The 17,749-nt window shown below is 44.9% G+C and overlaps 1 protein-coding gene across 1 annotated transcript in view; it reads left to right on the forward strand.

Moving 5' to 3' along the window:
* Nucleotides 1–17,749, forward strand: part of LOC124038771 (glypican-6-like) — a 190,275-nt gene that overhangs the window by 148,125 nt on the left and 24,401 nt on the right. The window contains exons 5-6 of the mRNA XM_046355040.1: nt 1,169–1,299; nt 2,901–3,047. Of these exons, the coding sequence (XP_046210996.1) occupies nt 1,169–1,299; nt 2,901–3,047 (278 nt within the window). The remainder of the gene's footprint in view (nt 1–1,168; nt 1,300–2,900; nt 3,048–17,749) is intronic.

A 17,749-nucleotide genomic window follows, 5' to 3' on the forward strand; every position in this document is an offset into this window, starting at 1 on the left:
GAAAACTGAACATGGATCAACAACATCATAGTTACTCCACAATACTAACCTAAATGACAGACTGAAAAGAAGGACTTTTGTACAGAATAAAACGATTCCAAAACTTGCATCCTGTTTGCAATAAGGCACTAAAGTAACATTTTATGTACTGAATACAAAGTGTTATTTTGGGGGCAAACACATCACTGAGTACCTCTCTTCATATTTTGAAGCATGGTGTTGGCTTTATCATGTTATGGGTATGCTTGTCATTGGCAAAGACTAGGTTGGATTTTTTTTTGGAAAAAAAAGTAAATATCCAAGAAGAAAACCTGGCTTTCCAACCGACACTGGGAAGAAAATTCATCTTTTAGCAGGATAATAAACTAAAACAAAAAGCTTACAAAGCTTACAAAGACAACATTGAATTTTCCTGAGTGACCTAGTTATAGTTTTTTACTTAAATTTGCTTGAAAATCTATGGAAAGACCTGAAAATGACTGTTTAGCAATGATCAACAACCAACTTGACAGAGCTTGGATAAATTAAAGAATAATATGCAAATATTGTACAATCCAGGTGTGCAAAGCTCTTAGAGAGAGATAGACACAGCTGTAATCACTGCTAAAGGTGATTCGAACATGTATTGAGTCAAGGGTGTGAATACTTACAGTACCAGTCAAAATGTTGGGGTTTTTCTTTATTTTTACTATGTTCCACATTGTAGAATAATAGTGAAGACATCAAAACTATGAAATAACACGTATGGAATCATGTTGTAACCATAAAAGTGTTAAACAAATCAAAATATATTTTAGATTTTAGATTCTTCAAATTATTTGCACACTCTTGGCATGGAAATGAGATATTTTTGTATTAGATTATAAATACATTTGCAAACATTTTGAAAAACATGTTTTCACTTTGTCATTATGGGGTATTCTCTAGGTGAGTGAGAACAAACAATATATTTAACAAAATGTGGAATACGTTAAGGGGTATGAATAGTTTCTGACGCCACTGTACATTTTGCTGAAGAGATACGTGAATTTACATATTGATACCATGGTATTTGCATTGAATGCAAATTAGGATAATCTGCTTTCTCTGGACACCCATACATCCTCAATCTCAAAGCTTTTGGAAGGCATTGTGGCTAATGTTCTCTCCTTCCTTTATTCTGTGACAGATGCCATGTTGCTGGTGGCACAGAGGCTGGAGGGACCCTTCAACATTGAGTCTGTCATGGAGCCCATTGATGTGAAGATTTCAGAGGCCATCATGAATATGCAAGACAACAGCGTCCAGCTCTCCTACAAGGTATGTCAACCAAATTAATCAAACTGATTCCCAGAAGCAAATAAAGTGTCTAGAGTCCAACAAAACACAAATGAAAAGTGTATGGCGTTACTTGTTCTGTACTCCCACATTAAGTCTGTAAGGACAGTAGGGCACAGCTGTATTCTGTCAGGTACAGTTTATATTTGAAAACCAACTGAATCGTGCTTTAGGTGACTATTGCAAACCCTTCTCATTATATCCAATTTTAGGTCTTTGTATTTGAATGACATGTTCCCCATTGGTTAGATAATCTTAGTTCAACTAACAGAAGTTAATGTGTTTCCTGTGTTTTACGGCATTTTACTTTGCCCACAAAATTGTAGTCATTGCAAGAATAAACTGAAGTGGTTGTGAGGAGATTTTTCAGTCTACACAGGCTTACTCTCGTCCAAGGCTGCATGTTGAATGCTTACTCTCGTCCAAGGCTACATGTTGAATGCTTACTCTCGTCCAAGGCTACATGTTGAATGCTTGCTCTCGTCCAAGGCCGCATGTTGAATGCTTGCTCTCGATCAAGGCTACATGTTGAATGTTTGCTCTCGTCCAAGGCTACATGTTGAATGCTTGCTCTCGTCCAAGGCTACATGTTGAATGCTTACTCTCGTCCAAGGCTACATGTTGAATGCTTACTCTCGTCCAAGGCTACATGTTGAATGCTTGCTCTCGTCCAAGGCCGCATGTTGAATGCTTGCTCTCGATCAAGGCTACATGTTGAATGTTTGCTCTCGTCCAAGGCTACATGTTGAATGCTTGCTCTCGTCCAAGGCTACATGTTGAATGCTTGCTCTCGTCCAAGGCTACATGTTGAATGCTTGCTCTCGTCCAAGGCTACATGTTGAATGCTTGCTCTCGTCCAAGGCCGCATGTTGAATGCTTGCTCTCGTCCAAGGCTACATGTTGAATGCTTGCTCTCGTCCAAGGCTACATGTTGAATGCTTGCTCTCGTCAAGGCTACATGTTGAATGCTTGCTCTCGTCCAAGGCTACATGTTGAATGCTTGCTCTTGATCAAGGCCACATGTTGAATGCTTGCTCTCGATCAAGGCTACATGTTGAATGCTCTCTCTCGATCAAGGCTACATGTTGAATGCTTGCTCTCGATCAAGGCTACATGTTGAATGCTTCTCTCGATCAAGGCTACATGTTGAATGCTTGCTCTCGATCAAGGCCACATGTTGAATGCTTGCTCTCGTTCAAGGATAAATACTCCAATAGCTTTCTGATTATACAGATTTGTTTATCTTTAAAATACAATATATGTGGTGAATTGCCCATAATCCTTTAAAAAGTGAACTCCATGATATTTTACAAGGCTGGTTATGCTCATTTGAAAAACCTATCAGCTCTGGTTAGATAAATGTGACTTTGAGCACTGTCATGTTCGTGATTCACAAGGCCTTAGGATGCACAAGGCCATTGGATTCACAAGGCTTTAGGATCGACAAGGCTTTAGGATCCTAAAGGCCTTAAGATCCGCAAAGCATTATCAAAACATCTTGTTTTCCATCTTTTCCACATCCCAGGTAATTCTAGCTTCTCTCGCAGTCCAGCAGTTCGATGTCCTTCTCTGTGTAATTACAGGTTTTTCAAGGCTGCGGCCAGCCAAAGCCCTCAGGAATGGGCGGCAGGTCTACCCGCGGCATTTCGGATGTGTTCAACGCCCGTTTCAGGCCCTACAGCCCAGAGGAGCGACCCACCACTGCAGCTGGCACCAGCCTGGACAGACTGGTAAGGAGAAGCAGAGACACACAGCCCACAGAGCCACTGCCTCAGAGTAAACATCATTTGTCTTTCTGTCTTGACACTGTTGATTAAAACGCCCTCCGTTCAGGCCCCTCTTTCCCTCTCTCTATCGATCTGTGTTTGTTAACAAATCATCAGCTTTACCTCGGTAGTGCAAAGAGAAGTGTCCAGCAACCCGTTCCTGTCTTTGTGTATCTCACAAATAAGAAAGAAAAGATTCATAGAATTTGAGAGATTGACAGAGGCAGGTGTTTGCTGTACAAAGTAAACCTTTACTTTCTATCAGATTAGATTTGTTTTGAATCATTGAATCGTGTTCCGGTTTTTATCGCAGTGACATTAACTTGGTGTTTTGGTAAGGGTAGGCTTTAGGATCCTAAGCTAAATATAAAGCTGACAGTCCAATTCAGGTGTGAGAAATGTATCTGCATTTATTATTTGTACAAGTCCAGTCACTTTGTCTGCATGCAGAGGATAATGTGAAGGCCAGGAGTTAAGGCTTGCCAAATTGACCGATTTCAAAAGTCTGTCTCTATCGTGCAGTGCTATATTTGTAGGAGAACAAAAACCTTGAGGTTAAATGTGTTTCTCTCAATAATCCTTAAGCACTTCATTTTGAATGTATTCTAAATGTGTTTATCTATTCAATATGCGTCTGTTTGATAAATAACATTTGTAGCTGCAAGTTGAACAATATTCAACTTACGCACAGACGTTCCTTTCATTCGGTATTTCAACAGTATTTCAATTATGGACTCAATTTAATGTCAACTCTATTTTGTAACACAGGAAAATAATAACTGGATTGAGAAAATGAAGTTATGCATGACTTCATGCTAAAACCAGAATACCATTATAAGAAAATGTACATTTTCTTCCATCTATTTAATTAATGAATAGTAATGATTATTTTCCTTAACTTTGTTCCTCCTCTTAACTCTTTTTGAAGGACTCTGATGTCGTCGGATTAATGCATGTGGATGTCATGTGTGTGTGTGTGTACCTCCCTCTTCCTGCTCTATTTAATTAAAGTGCTTCTCTTTCTTATTCTATGCTGCTTACCAGAGGATTGTCTGGAGTGCGATGCAACACAGTGTAAGCTTTATGAATTCTACTGTTAACGTTTATAATTTTGTCTGGGACTCTATTGTATGTTATTGTCTCCTATGCCCTACTCTCTAATGTATTGTCACTGAAAATAAGAATTACAGAGGTTGGATCTTAACTTGATCACTCCTTTGTCACTGAGAATTTTCCGGATTCATCTTGAAATTCAAATGAGCCTTGAGTGTCTGACAATGAGCAGTTCTCTTTCTCTCCATGCGGGGGCAGTCAGGTCTTTGGGATCAGGGCTTGCTATCAAAATAATGTTTTCTAAAATAAATAATAATATATGCCATTTAGCAGACGCTTTTATCCAAAGCGACTTACAGTCATGTGTGCATACATTCTACGTATGGGTGGTCCAGGGAATCGAACCCACTACCCTGGCGTTACACGCGCCATGCTCTACCAACTGAGCTACAGAAGGACACTCGCTCAACCGCTATAGACCTAGGTACTATTACTGCATCGTTCCAATAAATGTAAAATAAATTAAACATGAAATGCAGCCCTACACATCAACACCCGTTGTTTTATATAGCTAAATAACACAAGATAGATATTGGTCTCCGCTAGGCTACGACATACAAGTGTCTAGTGTATCCGAAGTTTACAGATGAAATATCAAAATTTAGTTCAATCTTGGCCTGGGGTGGTCTAGGGGTTAGGACGCACATATAGGCCTACCTTGTCAGCGTGGGTTTGTTTCCGGCCCACGCGCTTCTGGCACAAATAACTAGATCCTCTGATTGACTTGATGTAGTTTCAAATATGGACAGTCCAGGGTTATTTTACCCTCGATATTGATAAGAAATGACCATACCAGACACTTTTGAATAAAATTGTTGAAAGTGATAATTATATTTATATTTTTGTTTAGTATAGATAAATCGCCCTTAGTCTGTTCAAAATTACTAAGTTGTTGCGATGACAATACCAACCAGAGGGCGAACATATCTTGAAAGACTTTGGTTGCAAGCAGGACACGGACATAATATTTTAGGAAGTGGTAATTAGGTGACCAGTAATGGTTGTAATTGAGATCAGCGGTGCGGATAGATTTAGCATGTATTGATGGTTTAACGAGACATCAGCTGGCGATAATAAGGATGCTGCCTTTTGAGGCAGAATTTCTAGGCGGGACGTCAAAATTGGCCAATCCAATGTATCCTTTGCCGAGGATGGACTAAAGTTTGGCAGCTGGTCACGTTTCACTCCATTCCATTGGCTTGGCAGGAGAAAACAGTCCTGCCTAACTCGTTTTGGAGGTAAGGCATTTTTACCAACATCTGATGAATAACATAGGACATTTAGCCAGTGGTGCTCTGTTCAATCTAGGCTTGCTAGCCAGCCAAATAATTAATGCTTTCTGAGGATGAGCCTGTTTTGCTAGCTAGCTGCAAGCAGTGTCTGTTTAACGTTGCCTATCTAATGTTAGCTAACTTTCTCTTGCCACTTTTTATTCCCCTATCGTTACTAAACAAAATTAGAGCCTAAGTTATTCTACACTTACAACTTGACCAAGCTTAAAAATATGCAAAACTGTAATAAAAACGATTGTACTTTAATGAAGGTAGTTGTGGCTTCAGCAACTTGAACCAGCATAGAAATTTGAGCAGTGTGGTTAATTCCCCCCCTCCCCTTATCTCTGCATGTTCTAGGTTGAAGGACGTCCCACCCTGACACCCTGCAGACGTAAATAACTTGTTGTGAATTTCCCAGTCACAAGGATAATCACCATATTTCTACCTAACATCACAATGTTAGATAGAAATAGATTTACCCATGTTATTGTTTATCATGCAGGTTTGTCAGGACATTGTAACTTATGAATCTCATTCTTGAATACAGACTTGATTTCTGTCACAGGTGATTGCACTGTGTGCAAATCTTCAATTTCTTAGTTATCAACAAATATAAACCCATTTTTATCTTGAGTATTGGTGTCATTTAATAATAAATGTACATATATTATCTTCACAGTGAAACACCACTATTCTGGCTATTAATCATTCTTAAAAAGTCAGTAAAATAGGTTATTTCCAAAAAATCTTAGCCTGTATGATATCATGCATACATGCTTACCTGTCATGTCCACACCGATGGAGCAGCAGACCAAGCAATATGTGAGAGGAGGACCCTATACCGTAGGATAATTATTCTGATCTGTGTCCACTTCACTAAAATGTACTGAGGAGATCGATTTGGTTGCTTGTTTAATTCGTGTCAGATATTTCCATTTTGGGATAGTTGTTCAGTGAATTGCTAGTTGCCAACGCTGCTATAGTGATTTTAAATATTAAATATTCATTCAAATCCTCCTGCTGCAGGAATCTTATTTTCCTCCTGCGACGCGATGGATCAAATTAAGTTCCGACATCTGTACAGACGAGATAGAGTTGTGTATTTCCTGGCAACTACTGTTGTAAACAAGCACAGTGACATCTAAAGCCCCAACGGTATACCATATATACACTGCTCAAAAAAATAAATGGAACACTTAAACAACACAATGTAACTCCAAGTCAATCACACTACTGTAAAATCAAACTGTCCACTTAGGAAGCAACACTGATTGACAATAAATGTCACATGCTGTTGGGACAAATGGAATAGACAACAGGTGGAAATTATAGGCAATTAGCAAGACACCCCCAATAAAGGTGTGGTTCTGCAGGTGGTGACCACAGACCACTTCTCAGTTCCTATGCTTCCTGGCTGATATTTTGGTCACTTTTAAATGCTGGCGGTGCTTTCACTCTAGTGGTAGCATGAGACGGAGTCTACAACCCACACAAGTGGCTCAGGTAGTGCAGCTCATCCAGGATGGGACATCAATGCGAGCTGTGGCAAGAAGGTTTGCTGTGTCTGTCAGCGTAGTGTCCAGAGCATGGAGGCGCTACCAGGAGACAGGCCAGTACATCAGGAGACGTGTAGGAGGGCAAGAACCCAGCAGCAGGACCGCTACCTCCGCCTTTGTGCAAGGAGGAGCAGGAGGAGCACTGCCAGAGCCCTGCAAAATGACCTCCAGCAGGCCACAAATGTGCATGTGTCTGCTCAAACGGTCAGAAACAGACTCCATGAGGGTGGTATGAGGGCCCGACGTCCACAGGTGGGGGTTGTGCTTACAGCCCAACACCGTGCAGGACGTTTGGCATTTGCCAGAGAACACCAAGATTGGCAAATTCAGCCACTGGCGCCCTGTGCTCTTCACAGATGAAAGCAGGTTCACACTGAGCACGTGTGACAGACGTGGCAGAGTCTGGAGTCGCCGTGGAGAACGTTCTGCTGCCTGCAACATCCTCCAGCATGACTGGTTTGGCGGTGGGTCAGTCATGGTGTGGGGTGGCATTTCTTTGGGGGGCCGAACAACCCTCCATGTGCTTGCCAGAGGTAGCCTGACTGCCATTAGGTACCGAGATGAGATCCTCAGACCACTTGTGAGACCATATGCTGATGCGGTTGGCCCTGGGTTCCTCCTAATGCAAGACAATGCTAGACCTCATGTGGCTGGAGTGTGTCAGCAGTTCCTGCAAGAGGAAGGCATTGATGCTATGGACTGGCCCGCCCGTTCCCCAGACCTGAATCCAATTGAGCACATCTGGGACATCATGTCTCGCTCCATCCACCAACGCCACGTTGCACCACAGACTGTCCAGGAGTTGGCGGATGCTTTAGTCCAGGTCTGGGAGAAGATCCCTCAGGAGACCATCCGCCACCTCATCAGGAGCATGCCCAGGCGTTGTAGGGAGGTCATACAGGCACGTGGAGGCCACACACACTACTGAGCCTCATTTTGACTTGTTTTAAGGACATTACATCAAAGTTGGATCAGCCTGTAGTGTGGTTTTCCACTTTAATTTTGAGTGTGACTCCAAATCCAGACCTCCATGGGTTGATACATTTGATTTCCATTGATCATTTTTGTGTGATTTTGTTGTCAGCACATTCAACTATGTAAGGAAAAAAGTATTTAAAAAGAATATTTCATTCATTCAGATCTAGGATGTGTTATTTTAGTGTTCCCTTTATTTTCTGAGCAGTGTATATATCTCAGCCACCATCTCAGCCACTGTCTCAGAAGCTACTCCCACAAGAGTACTCTTTTAAGTTACATGTTTTATGTTATTGCAGAGTGGTCTGCGTTTGATTACAAAGCATTGCATTTTTGGAGCTGTTGAGACCTTAGTCAGGGCCTCTGTATTTTATGGTGTTCTGTAACAACATTGGCTGTTAAACATCGTATTAGAAGTCAGGTGTACCACCAGGACCGGTGCTGTAGATAGTTGTCAGGTGTACCACCAGGACCGGTGCGGTAGATAGTAGTCAGGTGTACCACCAGGACCGGTGCTGTAGATAGTTGTCAGGTGTACCACCAGGACCGGTGCGGTAGATAGTAGTCAGGTGTACCACCAGGACCGGTGCTGTAGATAGTTGGCAGGTGTACCACCAGGACCGGTGCTGTAGATAGTAGTCAGGTGTACCACCAGGACCGGTGCTGTAGATAGTTGTCAGGTGTACCACCAGGACTGGTGCTGTAGATAGTTGTCAGGTGTACCACCAGGACCGGTGCTGTAGATAGTTGTCAGGTGTACCACAGAGGGTGGCGCCGGCAGTCGTCATCTGGGTGGCTGCTCAAATGGCAGACAGAGTGAAACGAGGCCTCCAGACTGCCTCATGAATAACTGGGCATTTAGCCAGCTTGGAGATTCCCTTTAGATGTTGAGGTGAGTGACAGAGGCTGATTATGGACATGTGACGGCTAGACAAGGACACCTGATGAGGGTATCCCGTTATGAGCATCCATGTTCACTGTAGTCAGGGGGTGTCTAGTTCTCTGCTGTGCTGATTGGTTCATAGATCTTACCGGCTCCATAAAAAGTTTGAGTTACTACAGTACTGTAGCTTTCCATAGTCAGCCGTCCTCTCAGTTTCATGATGCCATAGAGTTCATTCAATAATAATGCAAGGAGCTGTTGTGGTGTTGGCGAGAGCCAGAATGTTAAACAGACACACTGGTATGCTTTTCTTTATGCAAAGCCCGTCATTAGCATGAAATGCGAAGCTGGACGTTGTCTTAAAATAATCACACTGCCCACAGAGAAATGAATTTCTGCTAAAGAATCTATTTCTGAATACAAAATGCATTTTGTATGTCAGAATGTATTTTCATTGATGTATGAGTTATAGGGGGTATTAAAGCAGTGTAAAAAAACTGTAAGGATATAGTGCAGACATATGGTAATGTAATTGCATCATTCTGTAGCCCTTTCCTGTAGTCAAATTACCTCGTGGCCTCATCGGTGGAATGTGGAATTTTTTCATAATTTCATAATGTTTGAACATTATAAAAAAGAATATGCCGAAAATCCAGTGTGTCTCTGTCAAACAGTTGTGTTATATTTCAGTCTTCTATGATGTATATAAAGTGTAATTTTGGGATGCAAACTCAAAATGTAATACATTTAAACTCTTTATCTGACATTGTACAGGTGTCTTCTTTTTTAATGCCCATAACCATGTGTGTGAGGTGGATGCTTTTGTTTCAAAGTAGATTTGTTTAAGATTACCAAGAAACACTCTGTGTGACCCATATTTAGCCCACCTCAGTAAAGGGTTAACTTTAACAATCAATGATCAGACTACAAAAATAGGAATCCTGAAGTGGGCGTGATCAATGTGATAGAGGAGGCGATACTGGAGATTGCTGCAGTTTAGATTAGGCTTGGGGTTGTGGGGGTGTCTGCTCATCCAGAAGCAGCCTACCTCCAGCTGCCAGATAGCAGCCCACCTCCAGCTGCCAGATAGCAGCCCACCTCCAGCTGCCAGATAGCAGCCCACCTCCAGCTGCCAGATAGCAGTCCACCTCCAGCTGCCAGATAGCAGTCCACCTCCAGCTGCCAGATAGCAGCACACCTCCAGCTGCCAGATAGCAGACCACCTCCAGCTGCCAGATAGCAGCCCACCTCCAGCTGCCAGGTTGCAGTCCACCTCCAGCTGCCAGGTTGCAGTCCACCTCCAGCTGCCAGGTAGCAGCCCACCTCCAGCTGCCAGGTAGCAGCCCACCTCCAGCTGCCAGATAGCAGCCCACTCCAGCTGCCAGGTAGCAGCCCACCTCCAGCTGCCAGGTAGCAGCCCACCTCCAGCTGCCAGGTAGCAGCCCACCTCCAGCTGCCAAGTAGCATCCAGTTATTAACTCTGATCCTGTGGCTTCTCCTACTGTAGCTGCAGTCTCCCACAGATGCAGCAGTTATCACTGCTCTTGTCTGTTTATTCATCATCAGAGCTGGCTGGGTTCACTGTGGGGGGCCTCCTCCACAGTTACACCGCTCACCGTCCTCCTTTAACTTCTCTATCATCATCATTATCAGTTACACTCTCGGTGATATCGCATGTATGAAAAGCTAAGGTGTCCTTTGATTCAGAGTTAGTGTCTGACTTTATCGCTGAATTAGCCAACCAAAAGATGGGAGCTGAGTCTGGGATGGCTGGGACATCGGAAGTGTCTCTGTCTGTGTGTCGTCGTCTGGCTGCGTTGCAGTGTTAATGTGGGAGCCCTGAGGAGCCAGCATACCTCCAGGCTCCAGCTCCATGAGTAATGACCACTTAATTGCCTGACATCCTGTCACCATCCGCCATCACAGTCCTGAGAGAGGAATGGATATTTTGGATGTCCAAAGGGAGATGAAGACACTACAGAGTGTCAGGCTGAGAGGGCCTTTAGTGGCTGATGTTTGATGATATGGCGGCCCTTTATTGTACCATTTAGTATACGTTAAGGTCTCGTTTTATTCTGTGTCTTCTCCTGCCGCGTTCTTGTCTGGACTGCATGGATACACAACCTGTTTACTGCATGGATACGCAACCTGTTTACTGCATGGATACACAACCTGTTTACTGCATGGATACGCAACCTGTTTACTGCATGGATACGCAACCTGTTTACTGCATGGATACACAACCTGTTTACTGCATGGATACACAACCTGTTTACTGCATGGATACCCAACCTGTTTACTGCATGGATACACAACCTGTTTACTGCATGGATACACAACCTGTTTACTGCATGGATACACAACCTGTTTACTGCATGGATACGCAACCTGTTTACTGCATGGATACGCAACCTGTTTACTGCATGGATACGCAACCTGTTTACTGCATGGATACGCAACCTGTTTACTGCATGGATACGCAACCTGTTTACTGCATGGATACGCAACCTGTTTACTGCATGGATACGCAACCTGTTTACTGCATGGATACGCAACCTGTTTACTTGATTTATCAGGATTTGATGGGAAATGTATTCCAATATCATTTTTCAATCACAGGAAAAAGCAGGAAGCAAAAAAGTTATATGATTGAATTATAAAATAATGTTTTGTCGCTATTTACAACCATTTAGTTAGAAATGTATGCACGGAAAAAACATTTTGGATTTAGGTATTGCTCCAGTCTCTGCATAATTTGGTGCACAACTGAATGTGGATGTCGCAACAGGTTGATAAACTCTGTTAAATTATTTCTGTGCAATTATACTCTTGGCTTCAGATTTCTATAACTCGATAGGGTGATGTCCATTTCCATGTTCTTGCAAATCTGTGTGCTCTCCATCGCCAGTACATTTATGTGGATGTAAATTAATTGTGCCTGACTCATTGATTGCTTTTTGGGAGACTAAAGTCCTCTAGCTGTGCATGGATGTGGCGCCTCATGTGCAGTAAAAGAAATTGGATAGCTTCAGATCAGTGCCATAGATACCACACTACAGTCTATCTTCATTAGCGAGATGAGTATCATCTTGGAACACAACAACAGTCTGATGCAGCTGAATCTTATATTCTGCCCTCTGAGCTGAAGTTTTGCTTCTTCTTAGTGTTTTATATGCTACCTGTTATACCGATAATATTTTATTACTTATATTTACCCATTTCTCTCTGAAGCAGAGTAGATTTAGGTCTCTCGTAGAATTGGAACTCATAGAATTAAGTCTCTCATTCATCTGAAACAACTATATATATCCTGTGTTATTTGCCGCCAATATGCATTGGAACATGAAATGCCAGTGTGGTGGCCTGGGTTATACCACTGCCAGGAAGCCATCATCCTCCTTCTCCAAAGACTTGACCCATACATAAACCATCTGCAGTCGAGAATCACTTAGACACTGAAACATTCTTGTTTTGGATACGGCTTAGTGGAACTAAGTTGGCCAGTCCACATATCCAGTGGTTGTATTTGTCCACTCTAGCCTAAGCCATGCTATTATGTAGATTCCACAGATTCTAACATAATTGTTAGTTTTTACCAAAACCACATGAAAATAAACAGTGTAAAAATGGATAGTCCTATTATTTGACAGTGTATTTAGGAATCTCTGAACGGAGGGCGGTACTCAAGCATACAAATGTAATGGTTGAAAAATGGTAGCCTGACAAATACCAGCAATCTTGGATAACCACTGCATTCAGAATATTGCGAATCACAATGGGTTTGACACAAGTGGTTTAGTGTTTTAGGCCTTTAGAGCCACTTGTATGCTAAATCATTTGCCAGGCCGTTTCCAGGGAAATGAGGATGAACAAATGTTTCAATCAGCATGGTTCTACCAGCGTGGTACTATCGCCGTGGTACTATCGCCGTGGTACTATTGCCGTGGTTCTACCAGCTTGGTTCTATCGCCGTGGTACTATCGCTGTGGTTCTACCAGCTTGGTACTATCGCTGTGGTACTATCGCCGTGGTTCTACCAGCTTGGTACTATCGCCGTTGTTCTACCAGCTTGGTACTATCGCAGTGGTACTATCGCCGTGGTTCTACCAGCTTGGTTCTATCGCCGTGGTACTATCGCCGTGGTTCTACCAGCGTGGTACTATCGCCGTGGTTCTACCAGCGTGGTACTATCGCCGTGGTACTATCGCCGGGGTACTATCCGTGTGGTACTATCGCCATGTTTCTATCACAGGATGAGATGAGGAGATGGGGGATACTAGTCTTTTGTCTCTCATTGTAGAATTCAGAATTCAAATAGTCAAATGTATACACATTCCATAATACTCTATAATAGTTTATAATATAATATCATTTCCTCTACAACATAGTTGTGGTGTTTTCTTGTATTTTATTTATTGAATTAGCTATCCACTAATGGATGATATTGTGAAACGAGGGGAGGGTATGAGCTGTGTGCCAAACAGCAGAAAGACAGCATGGCACCATGCACTCTCAGAGCTGTGTCTAGTGACAGAGGGAAGAAAGCTATTTCTATTCCCAAACATGTCAGGATGCCACTCTGCTTGGAGATGTGAACAGCTGAACAGCCATGGCTCCACAACCATGTCAGGATGCCACTCTGCTTGGAGACGTGAACAGCCATGGCTCCACAACCATGTCAGGATGCCACTCTGCTTGGAGACGTGAACAGCCATGGCTCCACAACCATGTCAGGATGCCACTCTGCTTGGAGATGTGAACAGCTGAACAGCCATGGCTCCACAACCATGTCAGGATGCCACTCTGCTTGGAGACGTGAACAGCCATGGCTCCACAACCATGTCAGGATGCCACTCTGCTTGGAGACGTGAACAGCCATGGCTCCACAACCATGTCAGGATGCCACTCTGCTTGGAGATGTGAACAGCTGAACAGCCATGGCTCCACAACCATGTCAGGATGCCACTCTGCTTGGAGACGTGAACAGCCATGGCTCCACAACCATGTCAGGATGCCACTCTGCTTGCGTGAACAGCCATGGCTCCACAACCATGTCAGGATGCCACTCTGCTTGGAGACGTGAACAGCCATGGCTCCACAACCATGTCAGGATGCCACTCTGCTCAGAGACGTGAACAGCCATGGCTCCACAACCATGTCAGGATGCCACTCTGCTCAGAGACGTGAACAGCCATGGCTCCACAACCATGTCAGGATGCCACTCTGCTCAGAGACGTGAACAGCCATGGCTCCACAACCATGTCAGGATGCCACTCTGCTCAGAGACGTGAACAGCCATGGCTCCACACCACATGTGAACAGTTACGTTCTCATAGGAGAGTTACCAAATAACACATTCCCTCCCATCTCCAGACAAACATACACACACCACCACTACCACCCACCTACCACAAACACAAGTTGGCCTACCCCGGCCAAACCCTGACCCGGACAACTCTGGGTTAATTGTGCGCCGCCCTATGGGCCTCCCAATCACAGCCGGTTGTGATACAGCTTGGAATCGAACCAGGGTCTGTAGTGACGCCTCTAGCACTGCGATGCAGAGCCTTAGACCGCTGTGCCACTCAGGGGGCCCTGAATTGGACAGTACCAATAACCTCTGCACATAGCTTGAAACTAACTGCATGTAATTTGAAAAATAAATATGGCTATTAATACGCAGATATTTAATGACATACTTAGCGGAACAGTGCTATAATCATCCAGGGATTTGGCATGAATCATTTTGGTGCGTCTTCACCTCCTGGTCTCATGTTAGCCGGATCTCCATCTGTGGATCATTCCTTCATTTTAACTAATGGTTTTGGGGGAGGGACGGCCCAGCCGGGGGAGGGACGGCCCAGCCGGGGGAGGGACGGCCCTGCCGGGGGAGGGACGGCCCAGCGGGGGGAGGGACGGCCCAGAGGCGGGAGGGACGGCCCAGCCGGGGGAGGTACGGCCCAGCCGGGGGAGGGACGGCCCGTGATTGCTCCGAGTTTACCTTTAATCATCTCCTCTCGCTTAACTACTTCTCCAGTCCTAGCCTAGGGCAAATCTCTACCACAAACTTACAGCTATTTCATCAATATTCTGTCATTTTACGTCCCCAAGGGATCCCTGTTTGATAAATGGAATGCACCATGATAAAGTGTATTGCCTAACTGCCTAGTCGCTCAGGGACTGAGCCCGGGGTATTCGGCAGGATATGTAAAATGGGGCTTCTCTGAATACGGCATGCTGGGTCAATTTGACTGTGTGTAAAATAGCTGCGATAACAGCAACTAATTGAAAGAAGTCACTTGGTTGTTGGTTCCTGTTCACCCCCTTTGTTAATACACTCCCACTGGAACCTGCAAGCAAGAGGGATGAACAACGTGGGTACTTTACACAGAGTGGACAGAGCAACGTTTACTGCACAGTGACATACTGTATGTTAATACAGTAGGTTTGGTGCTATATTTTCAGAGCACAAACATACTGTATTTCTTTCATTGATTGAACATGGTACACTATAACACACTTACTCTTCCTTGTAATGCATTGGTTTCTTCAGGCAGTATGCATTTGGTCTTGTCCTGTCCTCTCAGTGTTATTATCTATCCGTGAAGGTTTAGAGATGAGAAAGAAGCGGCCTGATTTGTCTGTGATGGCACTTGAACAAATTATCCCTCAGAGAGAGAAGCCTGATTTGTCTTTGATGGAACTTGAGCAAATGATCCCTTTGAGAGAGAAGCCATTAACAGGTAATTATGCGTCCCCTGAAACGGCACTATCACAGCTATTTCAAGATCTAGAGAAGTAACAAGATGGAAACACAGCAACATGAAATGATGTTTAAAGGATTTATCTCATGCAAGTATACGGACGTGTTGAATAGTAGAGAGCGTAAAAACTCCTCAAGGTATTTTAGAAATAAACGCCACAATTCAATATATATTTGGAAATGTAATCAAAACAGCAGTTTATTGTCACCATGAATAACACCTGACACCAGTCATAACTGTACGGTTTGTTTCTTCTACTGTAATTGAAGAGGCACTGGCTCATGGTCAAAGTCGATCGCCGTTATTCTCTAGATATGAGTTGTTTCACCGTCGCTCTACGGCTGCTATCCCCTTGACGAAACAGGAGGATTGCACATTCCCATCAGATGATATACAGTATGTGGAGACCTTGTGAGTGGTAACACAGTTTTCATTTCCATTGTTCTGTAGCCTTTTGCTTGTCTCTGTTTTATCCTCTCAACCGTAACACTGAGAAACATCCTGCTTCCCCCACTGTTCCAAAGTTCAATCAAATCAACCTGAAAATAATGGGTCCATTTGAATGACAATAAGACTCTCGCCCTCACGTCAAGTATGTGCTGCTGCCGGGAAGCATTGTAATAACAGTCACAAAGACGGGGCTGTCACAGACGCATGGTGCCATCACTCTTAGGTATTGGAATGATACACAGGCGGGACACACCACCCCCATGCTGGGATCTCTGTGTTAAATCATAGCCTTCCGCTCGTGGCAGATTTAATCCAGAGACGTAATCAGGACTCTAGGGAACCGAGACAGGGTGGCTGGGGCTGCATAGGGTTGAGGCTGCATAGGGCTGAGTCTGCATAGGGTTGAGGCTGCATAGGGTTGAGGCTGCATAGGGCTGAGTCTGCATAGGGCTGAGTCTGCATAGGGTTGAGGCTGCATAGGGCTGGGGCTGCATAGGGTTGAGGCTGCATAGGGCTGCATAGGGCTGAGACTGCATAGGGTTGAGGCTGCATAGGGCTGGGGCTGCATAAGGCTGAGGCTGCATAGGGCTGAGGCTGCATAGGGCTGAGGCTGCATAGGGCTGAGGCTGCATAGGGCTGCATAGGGCTGAGGCTACATAAGGCTGGGGCTGCATAGGGCCGAGGCTGCATAGGGCCGAGGCTGCATAGGGCCGAGGCTGCATAGGGCCGAGGCTGCATAGGGTTGAGGCTTTATAGGGCTGAGGCTGCATAGGGCTGAGGCTGCATAGGGTTGAAGCTGCATACGGTTGAGGCTGCATAGGGCTGAGTCTGCATAGGGTTAGGGGGTGCATAGGGCTGAGGCTGCATAGTGCTGAGGCTGCATAGGGCTGCATAGGGCTGAGGCTGCATAGGGCTGGGGCTGCATAGGTCTGAGGCTACATAAGGCTGGGGCTGCATAGGGCCGAGGCTGCATAGGGCCGAGGCTGCATAGGGCCGGGTCTGCATAGGGTTGGGGCTGCATAGGGCTGAGGCTGCATAGGGTTGAGGCTGCATAGGGTTGAGGCTGCATAGGGCTGAGGCTGCATAGGGTTGAGGCTGCATAGGGTTGAGGCTGCATAGGGTTGAGGCTGCATAGGGTTGAGGCTGCATAGGGTTGAGGCTGCATAGGGCTGAGGCTGCATAGGGCTGAGGCTGCATAAGGCTGGGGCTGCATAGGGCCGAGGCTGCATAGGGCAGAGGCTGCATAGGGCCGAGGCTGCATAGGGCCGAGGCTTTATAGGGCTGAGGCTGCATAGGGCTGAGGCTGCATAGGGTTGAAGCTGCATACGGTTGAGACTGCATAGGGCTGAGTCTGCATAGGGTTAGGGGGTGCATAGGGCTGAGGCTGCATAGGGCTGAGGCTGCATAGGGCTACATAGGGCTGAGGCTGCATAGGGCTGGGGCTGCATAGGTCTGAGGCTACATACGGCCGGGGCTGCATAGGGCCGAGGCTGCATAGGGCCGAGGCTGCATAGGGCCGGGGCTGCATAGGGCCGGGGCTGCATAGGGCCGAGGCTGCATAGGGTTGAGGCTGCATAGGGTTGAGGCTGCATAGGGTTGAGGCTGCATAGGGTTGAGGATGCATAGGGTTGATGCTGCATAGGGCTGAGGC

Source organism: Oncorhynchus gorbuscha, linkage group LG01, assembly GCF_021184085.1.
Source record: "Oncorhynchus gorbuscha isolate QuinsamMale2020 ecotype Even-year linkage group LG01, OgorEven_v1.0, whole genome shotgun sequence".
NCBI lineage: Eukaryota > Metazoa > Chordata > Actinopteri > Salmoniformes > Salmonidae > Oncorhynchus > Oncorhynchus gorbuscha.